The sequence below is a fragment of the Triticum urartu genome, chromosome 6A (genome assembly GCF_056163025.1).
Source record: "Triticum urartu cultivar PI428250 chromosome 6A, HENAU_Tu73, whole genome shotgun sequence".
NCBI classification, from domain to species: Eukaryota; Viridiplantae; Streptophyta; class Magnoliopsida; order Poales; family Poaceae; genus Triticum; species Triticum urartu.
The window spans coordinates 502558815-502575868 of NC_141878.1; the positions used below are offsets into that span (position 1 = coordinate 502558815).

Genomic DNA, 17054 nt, shown 5'->3' on the forward strand with positions numbered 1-17054 from the left:
GCAGCTGGAATTCTGGTCTGGAAAAGGAGCAAGTATTATAGACCTATTCTGCGCAACTCCAAAAGTCTTGAAACTCCACGGAACGTCTTAAAAGAAATAAAGAAAAATCCACGCCAAAGATGAAGGCCAGGGGGCCCACACCATTCTCACGAGGGTGGGGGGCGCCCCCCTACCTCATGGGCCCCCTGGTGACTCTCCAATGCCCATCTTCTCCTATATGAGGTCTTTCGATGAGAAAAAAATGAGGGGGAACTTTTCGGGACGAGACTCCGCCGCCACGAGGTGGAACCTTGGCGGATCCAATCTAGAGCTCCGGCAGAGCTGTTCTGCCGGGGATACCTCCCTCCCGGAGGGGGAAATCATCACCATCGTCATCACCAACGCTCCTCTCATCGGGAGAGGGCAATCTCCATCAACATCTTCACCAGCACCATCTCATCTCCAAACCCTAGTTCATCTCTTGTATCCAATTCTTGTCTCGAAGTCCGGGATTGGTGCTAGTAGGTTGCTAGTAGTGTTGATTACTCCTTGTAGTTGATGCTAGTTGGTTTAATTGGTGGAAGATCATATGTTCAGATCCTATATGCATATTATTACCCCTCTTATTATGAACATGAATATGCTTTGTGAGTAATTATGTTCGTTCCTGAGGACAAGGGAGAAGTCTTGCTATGAGTAGTCATGTGAATTTGGTATTCGTTTGATATTTTGATAAGATGTATGTTGTCTAGCCTCTAGTGGTGTTATGTGAACGTCGACTACATAACACTTCACCAGTATTTGGGCCTAGAGGAAGGCATTGGGAAGTAATATGTAGATGATGGGTAGCTAGAGTGACAGAAGCTTAAACCCTAGTTTATGCGTTGCTTCGTAAGGGGCTGATTTGGATCCATATGTTTCATGCTATGGTTAGGTTTACCTTAATACTTTTGTTGTAGTTGCGGATGCTTGCAATAGAGGTTAATCATAAGTGGGATGCTTGTTCAAGTAAGAACAACACCCAAGCACCGGTCCACCCACATATCAAATTATCAAAGTATCGAACGCGAATCATATGAACATGATGAAAACTAGCTTGACGATATTCCCATATATCCTCGGGAGCGCTTTTCCTATTATAAGAGTTTGTTCCGGCTTGTCCTTTGCTACAAAAGGATTGGGCCACCTTACTGCAATTTATTTACTTTTGTTACTTGTTGCTCGTTACAATTTATCCTATCACAAAACTATCTGTTACCACTTATTTTAGTACTTGCAGAGAATACCTTGCTGAAAACCGCTTATCATTTCCTTCTGCTCCTCGTTGGGTTCGACACTCTTACTTATCGAAAGTACTACGATAGATCCCCTATACTTGTGGGTCATCACTGCACAAACGATCAAACACTTGCACCCAACGCAATAAAGGGGTTGTCAATCTCTTCATGGTCACATGCAAAAGTGAGATCTGATAGAGATAGATAAAAACTAAACAAAAGATAAAGTAAATATTTTGGGGGGGTTTTTGGTTTATATATCAGAAAGTAAAAGATTGCAAATAGTAGATCAGAAACTTCTATGATGGAAAATAGACTCGGGGGCCATAGGTTTTACTAGAGGCTTCTCTCAAGATAGCAAATAATATGGTGGGTGGACAAATTACTGTCGAGCAATTGATAGAAAAGCACAAAGTTATGACGATATCCAAGGCAATGATTATGAAATATAGGCATCATGTCCGTTTCAAGTAAACCGACTCCTACCTGCATCTACTACTATTACTCCACGCATTGACCGACTCCTACCTGCATCTAGAGTATTAAGTTCATGAAGAACAGAGTAACGCTTTAAGTAAGATGACATGATGTAGAGGAATAAACTCAAGCAATATGATGTAAACCCTCTGTTGGAAAAGACAGTGCCTGGGAGGCGCTTAGGCACGCCTAGGCGCTAGGCAATGGCCCAACGCCTCGCCTAGGGCATAAGCAGAAGTCTAGGCAGAGCAACTAAGAAATTGTCTACCCAAGCGAGAAATCATGCCATATTGCACTGATATGCCAAAAGGGCCATATTCCAATCGTAATAGCTGATCGTTAACGTACTTATATGCCCTAAATTAATAGAATACACATATAATAACCACATATACACCCTAATAGTAAAAATTATATAATCGCCTAGGCTATGCCTAGAGCGTTTAAGCACCGCCTAGGCACTAGGTGAAGGACAACCGCCTCGCTTACGCCTACCGCTTTTTCCAACCTTGTGTAAACCCCATCTTTTTATCCTCGATGGCAACAGTACAATACGTGCCTCGCTGCCCCTACTGTCACTAGGAGAGGACACTGCAAGATTGAACTCAAAGCTAAGCACTTCTCCCATTGCAAGAAAACCCAATCTAGTTGGCCAAACTAAACCGATAGTTCAAAGAGAATTACAAAGATATCAAATCATGCATAAAAGAATTCAGAGAAGATTCAAATAAAATTCATAGATAAGCTGATCATAAATCCACAATTCATCGAATCTCGACAAACACACCGCAAAAGAAGATTACATCGGATATATCTCCAAGAACATCAAGGAGAACATGGTATTGAGAATCAAGAGAGAGAAGAAGCCATGTAGCTACTAGCTATGGACCTGTAGGTCTGAGGTAAACTACTCACGCTTCATCGGAAGGGCAATAGAGTTGATGTAGATGCCCTCCGTGATCGAATCCCCCTCCGGCAGGATGCTGGAAAAGGCCCCAAGATGGGACCTCACGGGAATAGAAGGTTGCGGTGGTGGAAAAGTGTTTTCGTGGATGCTTCTGGTGGTTTGGGAATATATGTGATTATATAGGAGGCAAAATTAGGTCAGGAAAGTCACGAGGGGCCCACGAGGCAGGGGCGCACCCTACCCCCCTAGGCGCGCCCTCCCACCTTGTCGCCGCCACGTGGCTCTTCTGACTTGATCTTCAAGTCTCTGGGTGTCTTCTGGTCCAAGAAAAATCATCTCGAAGGTTTTATTCCGTTTAGACTCCGTTTGGTATTCCTTTTCTGCGAAGCTCAAAAACAAGGGGAAAACATAAACTGGCATTGGGCTCTAGGTTAATAAGTTAGTCCCAAAAATAATATAAAATAACATATTAATGCATATAAAACATCTGAAACAGATAATATAATAGCATGGAACAATAAAAAATATAGATATATTGGAGATGTATCAAGGGTTTATACCTGGAAAAAAATCAAGAGGAAACTTTCGGGACGAAGCGCCGCCGTCTCGAGGCGGAACTTGGGCAGAACCAATCTAGGCTCCAGCGAGTTGTTCTGCCGGGGAAACTTCCCTCCCGAAGGGGAAAATCAAAGCCATCCTCATCACCAACGATCCTCTCATCGAGAGGGGGTCAATCTCCATCAACATCTTCACCAGCATCATCTCCTCTCAAACCCTAGTTCATCTCTTGTATCCGATCTTTATCTCAAAACCTCAGATTGGTACCTGTGGGTTGCTAGTAGTGTTGATTACTTCTTGTAGTTGATGCTAGTTGGTTTATTCGGTGGAAGATCATATGTTTAGATCCTTAATGATAATTATTACTCCTCTGATTATGAACATGAGTATGCTTTATGAGCAGTTACGTTTGTTCCCGAGGACATGGGAGAAGTCTTGTTATAAGTAATCATGTGAATTTGGTATTCATTCGATATTTTGATGAGATGTATGTTGTCTTTCCCCTAGTGGTGTTATGTGAACGTCGACTACATGACACTTCACCATTATTTGGGCCTAGGGGGAGGCATTGGGAAGTAATAAGTAGATGATGGGTTGCTAGAGTGGCAGAAGCTTAAACCCTAGTTTATGCATTGCTTCGTAAGGGGCTGATTTAGATCCGTATGTTTCATGCCATGGTTAGATTTATCTTAATTCTTCTTTCGTAGTTGCGGATGTTTACAAGAGGGGTTAATCATAAGTGGGAGGCTTGTCCAAGAAGGGCAATGTTACGTCTCCAACGTATCTATAATTATTGATTATTCCATGTTGTTATATAAACATTCTTGGATGTTTTACAATCATTTTATAGTCATTTTATATCTTTTTTTGGGTACTAACCTATTGACATAGTGCCAAGTGCCAGTTCCTGTTTTTTGCATGTTTTTTACATCGCAGAAAATCAATACCAAACTGAGTCCAAACGCAGCGAAACTTTTTGTGGATTTTTTTTGAACCAGAAGACATCTAGTGGTCCAAAGAAGTGCCGAAGAGGGAGCCCGAGGTGAGCACAAGACATCAGGGCGCGCCTGAAGGCCCAGGCGCACCCTGGTGGGTTGTGCCCACCTCAGTGGCCTTCCGAACCGCATTGTGACCTACTCCCTCAGTAAACTTTTATAAGACATTTTAGGTCGACCTAAAACGTCTTATAAAAGTTTACAGAGGTAGTATTTACGATTTCCTCGATGTCCTATGCATATGTTCATTTTTGTTTGTGATCACGCAAGGTAATTTTTATACAGATTATGCGGTGTTCTAGTTTTGTATGAACACTAGAATGAGCCGCGGACCTAATTAAATGGGTTGCTTCCTTTTTTAATCAACTAGATATGTGTCTGTGCGTTGCCACGGGGTCAAATATTTTTTATCTCAAAATAATTTCGTAGTCTAGGTTATGCATGGTAAGTAAATTAATATAATTAAGCGGCATACATGAAGGTGTGATGAAATATGGTGTGAAATTGAGTGGCGTAATTCCACGTTATTGGAAAAGGTAAGTTAGTTAAGCTGGAGTTCATGTAGTGCTGCAAAAGGTAAGTAAATTAATATGATTGAGTGGCGTATTTGAAAGGTGTGATCAAATATAACGTGGTGGGAAAAAACAGCTAAATAAAAAAATAGATGGAGGAACATGGTAGGAGGGGAGAAAACCCCGTTGACGAAGAAGAGTTTGACAAAAAAAGGAACACTACTTATTTATTGGGAAACGTTCCCTGCCGGACGACCGGCCGCGCGTTGAGCCGGTCGCGTGCGCAGCGTACGATCCGCCTTGATCAGTGACCGGTGGGCCCCGATCAGTTTTTTCTTTAGCTGCTAGACCGCTTTTTTCCCTACACTTGTCTCTATCCTTACCGTGTCCACTCATTTCTTCTTTCCATTTTTTCATTGCACCTGCCATGAACAGTTCGTCGGAGCCCTAATCGGTTGATATCGAGCTACAACTGGCGAGTTGTTTTTTAGGGACCGGCGTGATTTTTTGCTGCGACTGGCGACAGCGAGGCATTTTTTCTACAACCGACGAGTAAATTTGCTAGGACTGGTGTGACCTTCTGTAGCTACCACCGACGACAAACTTTTTTTCTACGAACGACGACGAGTTGTTTTGCTTGGACAAGCGAAATTTTTTGCTGTGTCCTAGCGATGGCAAGCCATGTTTTTTGCTGCAACCGGCTATTATTTTTGCTGGGATCAATGAGATTTTTTGTCGCGACCGGTGATAATTTTTTTTGCTACGACCCGCTGATGGCAAGTCATTTTTTTGCTGGAACTGGCAATCATTTTTGCTGGGACCGGCGAGAATTTTTTTGTGAGAAGCGGCCGACGAGAATCTTTGCCGCGACCTAGCGATGGCTAGCCTTTTTTATGCTGCAACCGACGATCAACTTTGCTCATACCCGGGAGAATTTTTGTTGAGCCAGCGACCGGCGTGAATTTTTGCTAAGACCGGATGATTGCAAGCCATTTTTTTTGCTGCAACCGGCGTTTATTTTTGTTGCGACCAACGAGAAATTATATTTTTGACTAGTGACCAGCGAGAATTTTTGCTATGACCCGGTGATGGCCATTTTTTCTGCTGCAACCAGCGTTCATTTTCGCTGGGACCAGCAAGAATTTTTATTGCGACCGGCGAGAATTTTTGTTACGACCAATGACCGGCGAGAATTTTTGCTACGACCCGGTGATGGCCATTTTTTTTTGCTGCAACCGGCGTTCATTTTTTCTGGGATCAGCAAGAATTTTTGTTGCAACCAGCCAACGAGATTTTTTGTGGCTGAGATTGTTTTTGCTAGGATAGGGGAGATAATTTGCTGGGACTAGTGAGACGGAAAACTGCAACCGGCAAGACAATTTGTTGGGACAAGGAGAGGCCATGCTACAACGAGCTTTTTGCATGAAGCAACGACGTCCAGTTGCAATGGTGATGCAGGGCGGCGGCACCGAGCTACAACAGTGGACGGGATATTCATGGGAGCTGGGGTATCAGGAGTCGACGAGCAAAGCATCGGAGCATGACACTGGCAACTTGTTTCGTGCACGCGCGGCTGGATGACGGAGTGCCTGCGAGGCGACAACAGCAAGTTGCAACCACGATGCAGGGCAGCCATGGTGTGCTATGACAGTGGACATTCACGGAAGCTGGGCGTCATGAGAAAAGCTACGGCGCATGGCAACCACTACCCGTTCCATGCGGGCCGACAAAGCGGGCTCGTTTTGCATGGGATTCAGTGGTTTCAGTTTTGCATGACCCAACGTTTCAAACGAGCTAGATCCAACGTTTCAGAATGGACGAATCCAACGGATGCAAGTGGATCGGCGGAACGACTCGGCCGGTCGACCGGCGCAGAGTAGCGCCCTTATTTATTTGTTTATAATAGGTGGCAGAGAAATGGTAACTGCGGGTGGCATCCGGCGGGTCAAACTCAAACATTACTCAAAGATGCACATGACAGCGTGTGTGGAACAGTGGAAGTTTAAGTGTGAGCATTTATGATTCCTCTAAACTAATCAACCGGCAAGCTCCATCACGTCCACACTACTACTACACGGCCTAGTACTGTATATGTACTTTGGATTACTCTTAACACAAGAGCACAGGACACTAGATAAAAGCTCTGCTGGCCATCGACAAGCCATAGCTAGCTCCCAAGCTCAGGCTCCATGGCGCGCCTTCTACCAGCGGCCGCGTTAGCCGCAGTCGCCGCGCTGGCCGTCCTGGCAAGCCCGGCGACGGCGCAGGACGCGCCGTCGGCCTTGCCGGCGCCGCTGGCGTACATGAACCACACGGTTGGGGGCGCCGACGGGTGGTTCTTCAACGCGACGAGCAACACCACGTCGGGCAACTACTCCTCCTGGGCCGCCGGCGAGACATTCTACCTCGGCGACTACCTCAGTACGTTCCAACCTAAACCAACTGCTACTTCAATTTGCTTCTGCTTCTTTCCGCGGTACAGTTCCTGTCGCGCAATGTGCAGTGAGTGTGAGAAAGAAAGAAACCAATCGAGCTAGTGTTCTGAACTTCTGATGCATAATGAGGAAAATGGGGATCCATAATTCTAGATGTCATAAAATGGTTGGGTCTTGGCGGTTTAGCTAGTTAAGCAGATTATAATGAGAAGTCCAGTACTATATGCGAGTACAAACTTGCTTCATCCTAGAAAAGGAGGACAGGTCCTGAAGAAGTATGTAACAGAGGCCATGAAACATGAAGCAGCCAAGAATTCAGAACTTAGATCCAGATCTAGCTATGCAGGAAGGAAGCCAGTAACTTCCGAGCTTCATGCGCCAAGAACCAAGGAAAAATAGAATCTTTCTGTAGTGGAAGGCATGTGCCGGCTGATCTCTAATAGCACCACAAGTCAACGCTCTGGCTAAAATAGCTGCCCCGATTCTAATCTACTAGAAACTTTAGACCTCTTTTGATTCATAGGATAGGATTATCATAGGAATAGGAATCTTGTAGAAAATGAGATGGTATGTATCTCAAATCTTATGAGTAGGAATAGGAAACAAGATGTCATTTGATTGACACCAAAGGAATTTTTTCATTGAGTCTAGACTCTTTTTTATTTTCCTATGAAATATGGAGGATAGAAACCAATCCTATCTAGAAATAGGAATCCATTCCTATGAACCAAAATGCTCTAAAGGAAAAAATCCTATAAAAATCATATTCTCTAGAATTCCTATGAAATTCCTCTAAACCAAAGGAGGCCTTAATGCTACACTACATTGAGAAACACAGGTTTAATCAGTGGATCTTCACCTCTGTTTTGCCCTCTGAGCGTGGATTTACATCTCTGTTTACATTCTGACATTCGTCGACTTTAATATACTGGTAGGTTTTTGTATGTCACCTAGTAAAGTACATTTTTATTTAATAATAATGGAAGATGCACCTCCCTTAGCCTCCGCACCATGTCATCCGCACAGTGCAAATTTATTACAAAGTTCAATCCTCTCAAGCACAAAATAATCTAACAAAAACAAATTTAGTGTTACAAATGTTGGCACGGAACTTCCTCAAATCAAACTTAAAATGTTTTAACTTAGGACAGAGCTTAAACTTTTAAAAAAGTTGAAACAGAGTTTAAATATTTCTCTAGCATCAGCAATTAAGTGATCATCCAGTGTCATGTACTGGTAGTAGTTCACTTAATCACTGATTTGTGTAGCTATATTTTTCTTTGCATCGTACAGCTTAACCATGAGCCAGTTATACTCAACTAAACCAAACCCATGCTCATCAGCTACCTTTCTTCTTACTACCAGTATTCAAGACGAACGATAACTCGTCGGTGGTGGTCACCTCGAACTCCACCACCTACTCCCTCTGCGATCCCAGCGAGGACGACGGGCTGGAGACCTACATCTACAGCGGCGGCGTAAGCGGCCTCGAGGAGACAGACGCCATCTCTGTCCCTCTCCTCTACGAGGGCACCAACTACTTCTTCTCGGAAGCCGACGGCGGCGTGCAGTGTCAGCAGGGCATGCGCTTCCAGATCAAGGTAGCCCACGGCCACGGCCTGCCGCCCGCTCTCGCCCACCCGCCGTCGCCACCGCCAAAGGAAGGCGCCCTCGCACCGGCACCCACTGGGCCAGCCTTCTCGGTCTCGCAGGGGCCGGTCGCCGCTAGTGCCAGCACCGGCGCCGGCACCGCCAGTGACTACACGGATGGCAACAACGCTGGCTGTAGAGCGGTCGGCAGTCGTTTCTTGGGGGTTGCTATTGTGGTTAGCTTAGCATTTTTGGTTGCTCCCTGAGCGAACAGGGTCACGCTGTGTCGCTCGTGGTTGGAACTAAACGGTATTCCAATTTATATGTAGTCAATGTTTCTGCTGGTCAGTGAAGAAATATAAGAGCGTTTAGATCATTAAAATAGTGATTTAAATGTTTTTATATTTCTTTAAGGAGGGAGTAGTTTTTTTTCTCATCGTAACATGTTTTTTATTTGAGATATGCTTTTGCACATTCATGAAAAGTTTACAATCTTCGAGGCATATCTATGACACAGATTAAAACCTTTTCTTTACAGGTTTTTTTAACTTTTCCCTTGCTCAAAAAGTAATAAAAACGGTTGGCCAACCAACTAACTAGGGAGCCTCCACCCAGTTCGATATGCCACAGAGTGGCCACTGCAAGCATCTGAAAGCGAGGGAGGAAAACATTCACCTTACGTCGCTCTTGTGTGGCGACACAAGTGGCTCAAACCCTAGCCGCCACCGGACTCTCCGGACTCTTCCTCTATCCCGGCCCCCTCTCCCGTAGTCATGTTGCCGCTGTTGGAGGTGGATCCGACATGAGGTTCTCTAATAAGCTTGGCAGACCGTTAGATAGGACTATTCTTTACCCACTTTCTTCACTGCTGTGGGCACTGATGGAGAGAAGGTGGTAGATCTATGGCCATCACACTCGTATCTAGTGCTCTGTGGGATATAAAGCTCGCTTGGATGCTTGGTCTTCCTTCGCCCATTGGCCACCATATCAACATCAGCTACGGCGGTTGAAGATCAACTCAATATAAGTCTTCGGTATGCCACTACATTAGCTAGGGTTGATGCCTAGCGCCGATCCCGTTAGTTGCCATATCCAACTTCAATCAAGGGAGGCACTCTTCCCCTTGCCCATCTTCGGCAAAGTTATGGTCGGGGACGGCATCCTGAGCTTCTCTCAAGACCGGATTGTGTTATTTGTGTCATATTTAGAGCATGTATAATAAGCTTATGTAAGCAGGATATAAGGGTTAAAATATTATTTTTCTACCGACATGAAGGGGACAGAAGAGGAGAGAGAAGAGAAACTGGCTATAGAATAAGAGCCAACTGTAGCACGTGCTCGTTTGACACTATGTGAGAACAAGAGGTGGACCGTGTATTAATAAAGTAGCACATCTTTATATCTTATTATTGTATTTGCCAGCTACAAGGTTGGCTACAGAAGACATGGCACTATCATATAGCCATCAGCTGGTTGTACTATTAACCATGCTCTTAAAGAAGGGATGACCGTCGTGTTTCATTTGGAATCCTCTGTGCAGTGTTGTAACAGTTTTGCAATCATTCTGCTTCTTGCAGACTCCAGATAGTGAGCGTGATCAGAGAGGCTGAGCCGCAAGCGTGGCGGCCGCCCACCAAGATGGGAAATTCACACTCTGGCACTCTGCTGAGGTGAGGCAGCGGCAGATTTCAGCCATGAAAGCACCTCGGTGCCAAGTTCCGGAGAGCAATGAAGCACACATGCATATTTATTTATATACAGCTGAGAAATGAGTCACACACAGACAAGTTGTGTTCAAGACTTCTGGGAAATACATGCGGGGGAACAGCACCATATGGTTCACGCACTAGTTGTTATTATGTAAACGACCATACTGGAGGAGGCTGCCATATGTTCTATCCCACACACCGACGAAAAGAGCGTCCATATCCGGGCTGAAGGAGATCCCAGATATCTCGCCAAAGAAGTCCAGCTCTTGCCTTTTGGTGTAGTCGCTCCGGGCGTCGAAGATCTGGACGAAGTCCGCATGTTCCGCCATCGCCAGGAACTGCCCGTCAGAAGTGAAGCGGATCGACCTAATGGCCCCAAGGTTGCCCTTCAGTACATGGACGGCTTTCGACAGGTTTCTAACGTCCCAGACTCGGCATGTCTTGTCTTGGTTCCCGGTAGCGAATGTTCGTCCATCAGGGCTCCAGGCCGATGCGAAAGAGTAGTCGTGATGGCCTTTCATGGAATGAAGCGTCTGCATCCAGAATAAGAAATGGTGCTCTCACTTAATTACACGTCAGCTATTCAATTCGAAAAATAAATCAGAGTTTGGCTAACATGGGATCTTTGATGTATGGGTTGGCATGGGCTAGTAGTATACCTCTCCTGAATTCGCATCAACAAGTAAACCATCAGGATGGTCCCCCACGGCGAGAACAAGCTTTCTGTCGGGACTCAGCGATGTATGCTGCATTAACAAAATAATAGTCAGGCCAGAGTAAACCAACAAGTGCACTTAGAGCATTCACTGATTCCGATACTGGTATTGGTCTCCGTTTACTATGAATACTATGTCGAAAAGGCAGCCACCCGAAATGAGGGGCATGTGAAAGACTAGCCCTCAAGGATGCCAATTGCTGCAGATGAGGCACCATAATTCTCAGTTCTCGTTAAGCCCTAGATCCAGAAAACAGAAGTACTGTACATAACTGCATAGTGCTGTCAGCTCTGGAAACAGATTTTTATTCCTTTTTTTTAACACTGCCAACTTAAAGTTTGATACTCCTGTTTTGCACTTGACATCACAAATTCTTGTCTAATTTTATTAGATTGGTGAACAACAGGGTACCAAAAGTAAGCCCCACATGACATATGACATATCAAGATGATTGTAAAGAAGCATGTTGACGGAAGCAATGCGACGAGATCACAACGCCATGTACCCAAAAAAGAATGTTCCAGCTTTCCAAAACAAATAAAAGAACTAAAAGAAATAACCAAAGGGACTTACATTCACTGGACAATCAAACTGAAAGTGATTGCACAACTGGAATCTCTCCATGTCATAGTCTCTTACACCGTTGTCATTACTCGATGCCATGAAATGAACAGCGCCACTAGGGGAAAAAACAGAACTGGCATGAACATACACCCAATGAGGCCGCATCATTAATAACGGGGACATGACATTACCTAGAAGTATTGAATATCTCAATTGCATTAGTCATAGCATTATCATCATGTGATGTTCGACAACAAAAGCTTATCCCCTCTCGATCAAGGTGCTGCATTCCACATCAACATTAGATCAACACTCAGAGTTCATAAACATATTAAGCAATTTGAGTACATGCACGACAACATTGCATTTTGATTCCAAAGGATTCGAGTCAAACTGTCAATCACCATGCCAAAAGATAGCACAATATGGATTTGATTCAGAAGGTTTGAGTCAAATTGGGGAACATACCTTGCAGATTAGCTCCCCTTGAAATCCACCAGCTACCAGCAAATTGTCCTTCACTGCCATGGTACTAACCTTAGTCTGAGAAAACCCCTCTAATAGACTTCCTGGGTGCTTCTGTAATAAGAGATCCATAACCATCAATAGAAGAAGAATAACAAGATAAGCTGTAGCCTATAGAGGATGTGAAAAATGGAGACAGATAATAAATTGCAATCAGGTATATAGTACCTCCTTTGGTGCCACATGACCACGGACGTTCATAAGTTCAGTATCCACACCACTCAATGCAGACCAGTGAAGGACTGAGTAATGATACATCAGGTAGACATCATGCTTGGATGTGGCCCATACTAAATTTCTCAGCTGCAGGCACAATTCAAGTCAATTGTTTGATGCTCTTGACAGCGCAGATCAAATCGGTTTAAAAATAGGAAGGGTATCAATGAAGAATCTGATACCAAATGCAAATGGTTAGCTGAAACACAGCAACAGCACTTATTCACAAGAGATTACACAGAGACACATAATCAGGACTTGCAGAGATCCCTGAACAAATTAAATTCATACGGTAAAAGTTTCTTCAAACTGCCATGTAAATTATAATTAATCCAAAAGATACAAGAACCAGCCTCAGTCCTGATGTTCAAGACTACCTCCATCTCTTCTTTCACGTATGGATGCATTTCATCATCTATGCAATTTTTAAGCAAGCATTTCAGAGACAGAATAAAAAACACACCTGGAAATGTAGTATAGTTGATTTTACAGATCTAGTATTTTTTCTGAATTCGTAATACATTCCGTCTTTCTCAGTCTGTTTGCATTCCTGTTTTAAGACATGTATCAACTGTTAGAAACATCTAGACAGAAAACTTTGCATAAGCTCTTGAACTTTCTACAAGACACACCTCGGCTGCTTCTTCTCCAGAATTAGGAATGCTCTCATAGTTTTTGTACTGCTGCAACCTGGTCTGTCTGTACTGTTCACGTGTGATATCCAGCCTCTTCCATTGTATTCCTTGGATGTCTTTTTCTTTTCTTGTGGGCGCTGCCCCCCAAGTATCTGGAAACTGACTCTAAACAGAGAAGAAGGAATAACTATTTAGAGCATCACAGCTTGGTTTATGTAATTAACACAATGGTGGATTAGCAACAAAATCATATTTACACTCTTGTTGTTCAAGTTCAAGATTGGTCCATAAACTTAACAGCTGAGCAAGACAAATAACTGCTTCTTTATCCTATGACCAGAATTACAACAAACCCAGAGTGGTTTAGAAATGGAAGACAGAATAGACGGAACAATAGAAACATTTTACATAGCATGGCAAGCAGATACCATTAGAAGAGAGACTTGCAACAGATATCTATGTAGATGGCAAAAAGACAGGGCAATGAACAGTACAAAACAAATGACATTGTGCAACTGGTAAGGGGACAAGCTTCATAGATCCAGACAACCCTCTAAACCAGAAACAAATGTATCAGGCTCCCAAGCATAAAATTTCTGCCACTTCATTCACCCCTCTCAAAACAAGAGAATGAACAATCAGTGCCCCAATCAAGCCAATCATATGGTCATATAACTGATTCATGCCTAGTAGTTAGTACATTACAAACAGAGCTACATAATTGAATCCTAACAGCAGCATTCAAGTGTCCACACTTGCAGTTCTAGTCATCATTGGAATAGTAATGTTCAAACTTCTGCTAACCCAATACGAAGTGCATTTAAACCAATCTTGCGTAGGCTTAGTTCCAACCGTGATGACACGACAATACAAAACAACTGATGGACATACCAAAAAGGTCCGATCTTCATCATCCAGGTCTAAATCGGAGTTCCTTGCTCCTTGCTCATGGTGCCTATCATCGCCCGTGTCTTCGGCGTGGTCATCCGTATCAGAATCATCATACCAGTCATCGACGTCGCCACCGCCATAACTGCACATCGATCCTCGCCTAGGAGAGAAGCGTCACAAACCTGTAAACAGAACAAACACTGCCCACCATCAGCAACCGCGCTCCCGCCGAAACGACTAGCACATCAGATAAAGAGACAGGCACAGCTAGCACTTCCTACGCCAGTCCACGAGTAATAGCAGCTGCTAATTAAGCACAACAGCAATTAGAGCAACTCCAACGGGCCGACCCAAACGGACGGCATTTTTGTCCGCTTTTTGTCCGTTTGGGTCGGCCGTCCGCCCTCTTTTAGTTTTGGGTCGGCAGTGCGCCCAACGGGCCGGCCCATTTCATGACCGCGCGCGTTTAAGATCATGCCGTCTGGAGCGTGGGAAAGGTTCGCGCGCGGGGGGGAAAGCGGCCTAGCGCGGGGGAAAGGTTCGCGCGCGCGCTGCGGCCGGCGCTCGTTATAAAGAAGGCGCTCCCTCCACACTCTGTCCGCCCCCCACTTTCGCCGCCTCTGCGCCACCATGTCGATCCGCCGCCTGGGCGCTTCGGATTTTCGCGGAGTCCGCGAGCGCCGCTCCGGCGCATTCTCCTCCGAGATCTGGTTTTGCGAGAAACGTCTCGTCCTCGGCACCTTCAACACCGTAGAGGAGCCGGCCCGCGCGCACGACTCGGCGGCGTGGCGCCTCCTGAGGCCTCGTCGGGATATGAATTTTCCCAACGTGTCGAGCCAGCGGGCGCAGGATCTGGCGCCTCTCCCGCGGCTTTTCACCGATGAGGATCGTCGTGTCCACCGGAGGCGGCAGCGTCGCCTCGCCATCGTAGAGAAAGACGTGGAAGCCTTGGTGGTGTGGCGCGGAGGCTTCCCGCAGGACATCGTCGACGAGCGTCAGTTCTACAAGCAAATGAGATCGAAGAGGGACGCGAGGAGGAGGGAGCGAGCCGCCTATCGGGAGGACAAGCATTCGCGGAAGCAGGCAGCTCAATTGAAACTGAAGCTACGAGAAACGTCGGGTTGGGACTTTGAAGACGAGCAGCTAGCTGACGCCTACCTTCAGACGTCGGAGGAGGACATTACCGAGTCGGAGTCAGAAAGCGACGAGTAGTGGTCCTTTTCTTTTATCTGTGTGCGCTAGAACTATCTACGTACTGAAAAAATGGCCGGCGGTAGCAGGCGGGCGAAGGGTGTGAATCCACAGTGCCACCGACAAGCGGGCCCGGTGAGGAAAGAGGGCGAGCACACGCGTGTCCGTCTTGTGTACGCGCCGACGCAAATCAGGCTAAAAATGGCCGGGAATGGGTCCGCAGGCGGACGAAAGCGGACGCGCGTCCGTTTGGGTCGGCGCGTTGGGCCGGCTTTTTTGTCCGCGCCGCCCCAAACGGACGGCCGCGGACGAAATGGGTCGCCCCATTGGAGTTGCTCTTACTACAAATCTAGCGGCTCTCCGTGCAGTTTCTATTAGCACCACAGCATATCAGCAGGTTCTGAACATCTGGACACTTACGGACAATCATAAGCAAACACGATGTGAACTGAACTAAGTCAACACGGGGAAACGGATCGAACAGAGAGCCAACAGTCGCATGATTAGCCGCCCCAAACCCTAGGAGCCGCGACCTCAACCCGCCCACCGCCCAGATTCACCCCTGATCGAGCCGATCGCGGTTCCCCGCCGCGGGAAATTTCACAGAAGGATCGCCAAAAACGACGGAGAAACGGAGGGCGCGACAGGACACACTGTACCTCAGAAGACGTCGCCCGAGATGGGTTCTCTTCTCCCGGAAGTGTGAGGAACTGCTCGTTGGCGGAGCGGCTTCTTCCTTCTCTCCTCCCTCCCGAACAGTAGACTGTTTTCCAATTTGTACTCATGTTTGCGTGTTCGTCAGTTAGATGGATGGGAGCGGAAGCGGAGCGGCGATAGCGCCTCGGAAGAAGCAATGGGGTGGCGGGGGCATTTCGGTCACGTTGGTATCTGGGCGATTGGAAGAGGTCACCGGTAAGATCTCCAGCCGCGCCCCAACAGTGGCCCTCCTCCGACGATATTGTCGCGCCGGTATCAAAAAATCGATTCAGTCGCATCTTTAATAGTCTGTTTTTCGCCGGTTTAGGCCGAAACTGACGCCGGCGGATCCAGGCCGAACCCAGCACGCTGGGGGGTGCCCGGGGACGCCAGGGCGAACTGTTTTGGCGTGAAAGAGCCACGGGCCAGGCTCGTCTTCCTCAGCGCGTCTCGGTTTCCCGCGGGGGATCAATGGAAGGCTAACCGGCGGCAGCCTTTCATTGATTCCTCATGGGCCGGCGCGTTACGGGCGGCGCGGCGACGCCTCCCCTCCCACCACGCGTACACATGGCGCAGACTATAAAGACCCCCCCCCCCCCCGCCCCGCCGCTGGCCACACCATCCCGAGCCCAAACTAGCCGCCGCCGAGCTCTGCTCTCCCCCAGTACGCCGCCGAGCTCTACCCTCTCCCGTCCGCGTCGCCGAGCTCTACCTCCTCCGTCCTCCCCTTTCCTCCTTCCCTCTCCAGCGATGGCCGAGCGCTTCCCCGGCGACCAACGGCTTCGGCCGCCGCTCGCTCCAGTCGTCGGAGGCGTGGCTTCTGTTCGAGGCCAACATTCCGGGCTCGCCGGCGGCATCAAGGAGGAGGAGCTCGACGACGAGGCGGCCCTGAAGTGGGCGCGCGACGACTGGGCACAGACGAAGTTGCAGCGCCAGATCGCCACTTTCGAGCGCTTCGAAGCCCAGCGCCGCGGCCGGGACGAAGGAGGCGTCGTCGTCCTCGACGACAGCGACGACGACGACGCGCCGCCGCCACCACCGGTCCGCCTTGGAGACGCCGGGCAGGGGTCCAGCAGGGGTTGCCGCTCCATCAAGTAGGAGAAGGCCGCCGACGACGAGGAGGACGTCGGTGACTTCACAGTGCTCAGCGACTTCTTCGCCCCATAGATGTATTTTTTAAA

The 17054-nt window shown here is 47.0% G+C and overlaps 3 protein-coding genes across 4 annotated transcripts; 2 read left to right on the forward strand and 1 right to left on the reverse strand.

Moving 5' to 3' along the window:
• The first annotated feature begins 6793 nt into the window (after positions 1–6793).
• Positions 6794–9166, forward strand: LOC125512464 (early nodulin-like protein 18). Its single transcript, XM_048677558.2, has 2 exons — positions 6794–7126; positions 8506–9166. Exons 1-2 carry the CDS (start codon positions 6895–6897, stop codon positions 8994–8996), a joined length of 723 nt encoding a protein of 240 aa, XP_048533515.1. The 5' UTR covers positions 6794–6894; the 3' UTR covers positions 8997–9166.
• Positions 9167–10459: 1293 nt separating this feature from the next.
• LOC125514420 (putative WD repeat-containing protein C2A9.03) lies at positions 10460–16058 on the reverse strand. Of its 2 annotated transcripts, none has more exons than XM_048679743.2 (10): positions 15837–16058; positions 13987–14168; positions 13093–13254; positions 12924–13010; positions 12413–12547; positions 12188–12298; positions 11911–12002; positions 11729–11834; positions 11099–11185; positions 10460–10972 (listed from the first exon to the last, which is right to left on the reverse strand). In XM_048679743.2, exons 2-10 carry the CDS (start codon positions 14134–14136, stop codon positions 10577–10579), a joined length of 1326 nt encoding a protein of 441 aa, XP_048535700.1. In that variant the 5' UTR covers positions 14137–14168; positions 15837–16058; the 3' UTR covers positions 10460–10576. The 2 variants fall into 2 exon arrangements, with proteins under 2 accessions (XP_048535700.1, XP_048535699.1); XM_048679742.2 differs by having other exon boundaries at positions 13093–13260.
• LOC147965902 (uncharacterized) lies at positions 14617–15198 on the forward strand. The gene has a single exon (XM_087530653.1). The coding sequence runs from the start codon at positions 14617–14619 to the stop codon at positions 15196–15198; it is 582 nt and encodes a 193-aa protein (XP_087386779.1).
• Positions 16059–17054: the final 996 nt, after the last annotated feature.